This window comes from Mandrillus leucophaeus, unplaced genomic scaffold (genome assembly GCF_000951045.1).
Source record: "Mandrillus leucophaeus isolate KB7577 unplaced genomic scaffold, Mleu.le_1.0 Scaffold288, whole genome shotgun sequence".
Lineage (NCBI taxonomy): Eukaryota > Metazoa > Chordata > Mammalia > Primates > Cercopithecidae > Mandrillus > Mandrillus leucophaeus.
In genome coordinates this window covers 220,617-227,988 of record NW_012103009.1, presented here as the reverse complement: position 1 = coordinate 227,988, position 7,372 = coordinate 220,617, and the positions used below count along the sequence as shown (strand labels likewise).

At 63.3% G+C, this 7,372-nt stretch overlaps 1 protein-coding gene across 1 annotated transcript in view; it reads left to right on the top strand.

The window, feature by feature from the left end:
• MAPK8IP2 (mitogen-activated protein kinase 8 interacting protein 2) overlaps positions 1-7,372 on the top strand; it is a 44,824-nt gene that overhangs the window by 34,433 nt on the left and 3,019 nt on the right. The window contains exons 3-11 of the mRNA XM_011985595.1: positions 595-700; positions 2,028-2,303; positions 2,437-2,530; positions 2,661-3,884; positions 4,199-4,274; positions 4,393-4,565; positions 4,656-4,765; positions 5,535-5,642; positions 5,798-5,868. Coding sequence (XP_011840985.1) covers positions 595-700; positions 2,028-2,303; positions 2,437-2,530; positions 2,661-3,884; positions 4,199-4,274; positions 4,393-4,565; positions 4,656-4,765; positions 5,535-5,642; positions 5,798-5,868 — 2,238 coding nt within the window. The remainder of the gene's footprint in view (positions 1-594; positions 701-2,027; positions 2,304-2,436; positions 2,531-2,660; positions 3,885-4,198; positions 4,275-4,392; positions 4,566-4,655; positions 4,766-5,534; positions 5,643-5,797; positions 5,869-7,372) is intronic.

The window sequence follows — 7,372 nt, the reverse complement described above, 5'->3', positions numbered from 1 at the left end:
ATGCGGGCGCGATGCGGGCACACCCTCCCAGCGCGGCGCGTCCCGGTGGCCTTGGCCTCCTTCAGTGGACGCCAGACCTGGCCGATAGGGCCCGGCCGGGAGAGAGTGGAAATCAAGCCCGGGGCCCTGCGGGAAGGGACTGGGGTGGGGAGGACGCTGGGCCTCTGGGTTTAGGCCTCACTCCGCCGGAGAGGGGGAGACAAACAGGCCAGACTCTCCTCCCAGAGCAGGCGCGACCCCTCCCCATCTGCCGCTGCCGGGTTGCAGCCCCCCTCCCGTGCTCTGCAAGACCCTGACCCCAGGGGCCTGGAGCTGCGAGTGGAGGGAGGAGAGGCTGCTGGCTCTCCAGGGAGGCGGGGTGGGAGGGGTGGGGGCAGGGTTGGCTGCTCTGGGCAGGCCTGGCTCAGATGGGGGAGGGGATCCACAGGAGAGCAGAGCTTGGGGGTCAAGATGATGGCAGGATGTGTTCCGGGAGCTGGGGGTTGTGGAGACCACGGGGCAGAGGAGCTGAGGCCGCTCTCTGCTCCTCCTCAAGGCCAGTTCCCAGGCAGAGAGTCCAGGTTGGTAGCTCTCTGACCCTGGTCTCCTTTCCAGGCCTCCCCAGGACATAAGCCTGGAAGAGTTTGACGACGAAGATCTGTCTGAGATCACTGATGACTGTGGCCTGGGCCTCAGCTACGACTCAGACCACTGTGAGAAGGTGGGGGAAGAGTTGGGGGCACAGATCCAGCTCAAGGGAGGGCCTCATTAGGCTCTTCTTAGCATTCACTTGGGGTTTTAGGGTGGGTGTGAGCTCAGCCTTAAACTGGGGACTTCTCTGATAGCTCCTCCCCACTTAACCCTTGAGGTTTCCTTGGTATCAACCCTCTCTTATTCCACACATTGCAGGCCTCCACGCAAGGCCTTCCCCAGCATTCTCCCCGACACCATCAGTGGCCAGACCGGGACAGGGAGGTGCTCTTTTGCTTTGGGTGCCCTCTGTCCTCAGATCACTCCCAGAAAGATCTAACCCCTGGCAGCCGCCGTCACAACCTTGTCCCATCCGCAGCCCTGTGCGCTGGTCTGCAGCTCCCATCTGTCTCTCTCATGTCTCCCCCCGCTGAAATCGTTTCTCCCCCATCTCCTGCTTCTCCTTCTCCCTGTCTCTCCACATTTCTGCTTTCATTTATTGAAGAACAGTTCTGGGCAACTGCCATGTGGCAAGTACTGGGGGCTTCTGGGGGCTGGGAGTGGAACAGGATAGCTGCCCTCCGGAGCTGCAACTTAGTAGAGGAGAAAGACTTGTAAGGGACAATGACTGCCCACGTGTCAAGGGCTGCATTCCAACAGAGACATAAGTTCCACGAGGGGGAAGGGAACCCAATCCACACTGAAGGAATCAGGGAGAATTTCCAGAGGAAATGTCAACCATGCCCTGAGGTTAGCAGAGCCAGGCAGATGGGGTAGGTAGGAGGGAATGGAGGAGAGGAAGTGCCAGCATGGGAATTAACTGTGCCAATGGCCCTGGGGTTGGTGCAAAGTTGGTGAATCCTCAGAGTGCAGGCTGTCTCTACGTTTATGCATTTGTTTGATATTTACTGAACATCCGCTGAGCCCCAGGTCTTGTTCTTAGGGGTGGGTGCAACAGTGCACAACATGGATGTGACCCTGCCCTGGTGGGGCTTGCAACAGACTAAAAAACCATGTCCCGTAACTGTAAGCTGTGTTAAAATGCTGTGAAGGGAACACAGTGCTGGTGTCAAATGTGACGGGGTTCTGCAGTGAGATGAGTCTAAAAGCGGGGCTGGGGCTGCTCTGAGAATCCCTGTCATTCAGCTGTAGAGTTTTTTGGGCCCTTCCCAAGAACTGGAGTGATCCCGACGTGTCTTAAGCAGATTTTAAAAACATCGCCCTGTAGACAGAGGGGCAGAGTGAGCTGGAAGGGGCTCTCCTTTGACTGATGCACGCCGATCTCCCTTCTCCTGCACCTGGACCCCGGGCTGCTGCTGCTCTCTGGCCCAGCCCTGCTATCTCCCTCTCTCCTGCAGGACAGCCTCTCCCTGGGGCGCTCGGAGCAGCCGCACCCCATCTGCTCCTTCCAGGATGACTTCCAGGAGTTTGAGATGATCGATGACAATGAAGAGGAGGATGATGAGGACGAGGAAGAGGAGGAGGAGGACGAGGAGGGAGATGAGGAAGGCCAGGAGGGAGGAGACCCTGGCTCAGAGGCACCTGCCCCTGGTCCCCTTATCCCCTCCCCTTCTCTGGAGGAGCCCCATAAGCACCGGCCAACCACCCTCCGTCTGACCACACTGGGGGCCCAGGTGAGTGCCCCGACCCACAGCTCCTTGGAGCTGAGCCTGGGTTCATAGCACCTGGGACTCTGCAGCCAGCCCTGCTCACCCCCTGGGAGCTGGAGGCCCTCCTCAGGACGGCCATCATGTATCTCCACCCCAGGACTCCCTGAACAACAACGGAGGCTTTGACCTGGTGCCTCCGGCCTCCTGGCAAGAGACAGCGCTGTGCTCACCCGCCCCGGAGACCCTCAGAGGTGAGGGGTGGTGGGCCCGCGGGCCACGGTGAAGTGGGGGGGTGGTGGGGGAGGGGAGGGAGGATGGGCTGGCTGCTGAAAGAGGCCTGGATGGTGCAGAGAGGGTGACCCCCACCTCCCTGCCCAGCAGAGCCCCCGGGCCCCCTCCCTCCCACGGACACAGGGCCCGGCGGGACGCAGTCGCCAGTGCGCCCGGGTTGCGACTGCGAAGGGAACCGGCCTGCGGAACCCCCGGCGCCAGGGGGGACTTCGCCCTCCTCAGATCCCGGCATCGAGGCTGACCTGAGAAGCCGCTCGAGCGGGGGCCACGGGGGACGTCGCAGCAGCCAGGAGCTGTCCTCGCCCGGCTCCGACTCAGAGGACGCGGGCGGCGCGCGCCTAGGGCGCATGATCTCGTCCATCTCGGAGACGGAGCTGGAGCTGAGCAGCGACGGCGGAAGCAGCAGCAGCGGCCGCTCCTCGCACCTCACCAACTCCATCGAGGAGGCCTCGTCGCCCGCCTCGGAGCCGGAGCCCCCGCGCGAACCCCCGCGCCGCCCCGCCTTCCTGCCCGTGGGTCCCGACGACACCAACAGCGAGTACGAGTCGGGGTCGGAGTCGGAGCCGGACCTCAGCGAGGACGCGGACTCGCCCTGGCTGCTCAGCAACCTGGTGAGCCGCATGATCTCCGAGGGCTCCTCGCCCATCCGCTGCCCCGGCCAGTGCCTGTCTCCGGCGCCGCGCCCGCCCGGGGAGCCCGTGTCGCCGGCCGGCGGGGCTGCCCAGGACTCCCAGGACCCCGAGGCGGCCGCGGGGCCCGGCGACGTGGAGCTGGTGGACATGGAGACGCTGTGCGCGCCGCCGCCGCCTGCGCCCGCCGCACCTCGACCCGGCCCCGCGCAGCCCGGGCCCTGCCTGTTCCTCAGCAACCCCACGCGTGACACCATCACGCCGCTGTGGGCCGCGCCTGGCCGCGCTGCCCGCCCGGGCCGAGCCTGCTCCGCCGCCTGCTCTGAGGAGGAGGACGAAGAGGACGACGAGGAAGAGGAGGATGCCGAGGACAGTGCGGGGCCCCCCGGGGGCAGGGGCACGGACCCCTCGGCGCCGCGGGACGCCTCGCTGGTGTATGACGCGGTCAAGTACACGCTGGTGGTGGACGAGCATACGCAGCTGGAGCTGGTGAGCCTGCGGCGCTGCGCCGGGCTGGGCCACGACAGCGAAGAGGACAGCAGCGGGGAGGCCAGCGAGGAGGAGGTGGGCGCAGCGCTGCTAGGCGGTGGTCAGGTCCCGGGGGACACCTCGCCGGACAGCCCTGACCTCACTTTCTCCAAGAAGTTCCTCAATGTCTTCGTCAACAGCACATCTCGGTCCTCCAGTGAGTGACAGGCAGGGAAAAGGGGGGTGACCCAGAGGAACATGCGGAGTCCCTGGCCCCAGTCCCAGGCTCCCCCACAGTGCCCGGGGCCACCTGAGGGTCTGGCCATGGTCAGGGCTGGGCGCCCTCTCCCATCCAGGACATGGCATGAGGTGGCCTGCTCTGCCTCAGCCCCTTCCTGCTCCCAGGACACCCACACCGGCCTGCAGAGGGGACTCCACCTCTGCCCAAGGCCAGGCCTCTAAACATTCCTTCCCCTACTCTGCCTCTCTGTCTCCCTGTCTTCCCCACCTCTGTCCCATCTGGTCTCCCAGGCACCGAGTCCTTTGGCCTTTTCTCCTGTCTGGTCAACGGTGAGGAACGAGAGCAGACCCACAGGGCTGTGTTCAGGTACAGCCTTCCTCCTTGCTGGCGGTGGCCCCAGCCTCAGTCCGTGCCATCACAGGATGCCAATGGACACGACCCTCAATCCCGCCCCCCTCCCCAGTGACCTCTCCCCCAACGGCAGGTTCATCCCACGGCATCCAGACGAACTGGAGCTGGACGTGGATGACCCTGTGTTGGTGGAGGCCGAGGAGGATGACTTCTGGTTCCGTGGCTTCAACATGCGTACGGGGGAGCGCGGTGTGTTCCCTGCCTTCTACGCCCATGCGGTTCCCGGCCCTGCCAAGGACCTGCTGGGTGAGGTCCCAACCCCGAGGGGTGGCGTGTCACCCCAGATCCTCCCCTAGGCCCCTGCCTGACCTGGACCCTCTGTGCCCCCCTCCCCAGGGAGCAAGCGGAGTCCCTGCTGGGTGGAGCGCTTTGATGTGCAGTTCCTGGGCTCTGTGGAGGTGCCCTGCCACCAGGGTAATGGCATCCTGTGTGCAGCCATGCAGAAGGTCAGTGTGGAGGCCGGGCAAGTGCAAGCTGAGGGTTCGCATGGTGGCCCCACCAGCACTGCAGGCTGGCACAGGGCCTTGAGGCTCCAAGGCGTCTGATTTCCTCCAGGGAGGGTGTGGGGGATGCTGCAGGGGTAGCTCTGGATGGGTACCCTAGGCCCTGGTTCAGAGGCCTGAGCAGATGAGTCTAGGGCAGAGCTCAGTAGCTGTCCCTCATTACTTCTGGGTCTCTGGGCCACAGATCTTCCAGTTGGCCCCGAGTGCCATCAGCCCTTCCTCTTCCTGTCTGGAATCAAGACCAGCCCTCACAGCCCCTTCCCTGGGAGCCCTCTACTCATCCACTCACTTAGTGGACGTTTAGTGTGCGCCTGCCCACGCACCAGTACTGAGACTGAGGCTGGCGGGCGGTAGGGAGCAGGGCAGAGCAACCCTGCCTCTGAGAGCTCCCTGGAGCTTGTAGGGCCAGGCAGTGAAGAGGCCAGGGTGGGTGGGGTCTGTGTTCCTGGCTCCTGAGCCCAGAGCAGCACCCTGCCTGGAGGAGCAGAAGGAAGATGAAGCACGCTGACTGCAGAGAGGTGACTGCTTCCCCTGAGCCTGAGGAGTGGCCAAGGCCACTCCCTTATGTCTTCCAGAATTGCATCTCAGGAGTCCTCGCATGCATGTCCTCAAACATAAGCTAAAAGGAGCAGAGGCGTACGTAGTCCCACCAAGGGGAAAGAAAGATGCCCTTGTGGGCCCCTCAGGACGCTCTTCTCCCCCAACTTCTTAGATTGCCACTGCCCGGAAACTGACTGTCCACCTGCGCCCTCCTGCCTCCTGTGACCTCGAGATCTCTCTTCGGGGGGTCAAGCTGAGTCTGAGCGGAGGAGGGCCTGAGGTGGGGGCTTGGGGGACTGGGGACAGGGGACGGGGGGGTAGGGTTCAGCCACGGAGTCAGACGGGGCCAGGCTGGCAGGGGTGTCCGGCAGGCGGGAGGCGGGGGTGGCCCCAGGCCTCCTCTAACACGGGGGCTTCTGCCCACCTCTGCTGTAGTTCCAGCGCTGCAGCCATTTCTTCCAGATGAAGAACATCTCCTTCTGCGGCTGCCACCCCCGAAACAGCTGGTAAGATTCCGACCATCCCCGAGTCCCCACAAACCCGCAACTCCCCGAGTCCCCCAACTGCCCCCGAGTTCCCCAACCACCCCACAAACGCTGAGAGTCCAACCACCCCCGGGTCCCCACAAACCCTGAGGGCTGCCTAACCATCCCCCAAGTCCCCACAGACCCTGAGGGCCGCTCATGCCCAACCCTGAGAGCTCCACCTGCACCCACTTGGCTCTCTGAGCTGAGTGTGCAGTGACGCCCGCTCTGAGCTGGACTCAGGAGGCGCAGGTCAGACAGGCTTGCATCTGGTCTGGGTGGAGAGAGGCACACGGGCGAAGGATGTGAGAAGCCTGTGTGGGTGTGGAGGATGCCCGAGTGGGCCCTGGGGAGCAGACCCCCAGAGGTGGGCAAGTCCTCCTGGGGCTCAGGATGGCCAGCCTGGAAAGACAGCAGGTGACAGGGGTAGGGAAGTGGATCTTCCTGGTGGGGTCCAGCTGAGCCAAGGATGTGGGATGCACTGGTCGGGGGCTATGGGCTCTGGGGCCTGTGTGTAAGGGGAGTAGCTAGAAATGTCGGTGGAGACCTGGACCCTTTTGATTACGCCAAGGAGCTGTACTTAATTCTGCTGGTAATGAGACCATAGAAGGCTCCTAATGGCAGGAGGTGACACACTCAGGTTTACATGCTGGCTCTGGCCGCTGTGCCGACTGCATTGACAGGTGCTGCCAGTAGGGGACCTGGTGGAGCCTGAGGTTATACAGGTGCTGTGTCCTGAGACCAAGTGTGCAGATGCAAGAGGCATTGAAGAGGTATTATAGGCAGGACCTAGGTTGACCGGCTGCAGAGGCTGACCTGAAGAGACCAGGGTGACGTCTCCCTGGGGGATGGTTGTGCTGTAGCCCACACACCAAGAGGGGATGCGGGATGAATCACAAACACAGTGAGACTGAAGTGGCCGTCGGTCCCAGGGGTCTGGAGCTTAGGAGGGAGACCTGGAGGGAAGATACTAGGTCAGGGCAGGTAGATCACTGAGACAAGAGGGGACTAGCCAGGCAGGGTGCTGACACAGGAACAGCGGGCCAAGGGGGGCTGCCGGCTTCCCTCCAGGCTTAGGCCCCTGCCCTCTGTGTCCCAGCACCCTAGAGGAAGGAGATCAGGGAGGAACCAGAAAGGCAGAGCCAGCCAGAGGCTGGAAAGGACTTGGGGGAGTTGGAGGAAGCAGGCTCACAGGCAGGCAGGACACAGCAGGGCACGGTGCTGCCAGGACTGAGGTGTGGGACAGATGTCAGTGCATCTTGGTGGCCTTATGGACTCTCGCTGTGGTCGAGAGTGAGGGTGCTGCCTGCTGGAAGATGCAGAGCCCTTTTGTGTCTTCCCCGCCAAGTGCAGAGATGGTCTGATAAAATCCATGCAGAGACACTGCTCAGTGGGGTGGAGAGGTGGCAGCGTGCAGGGGCGCAGACCAGACAGCGGGGCCAGCTCTGGGGTGGAGAGGTGGGACGGCGTGCAGGGGCGCAGACCA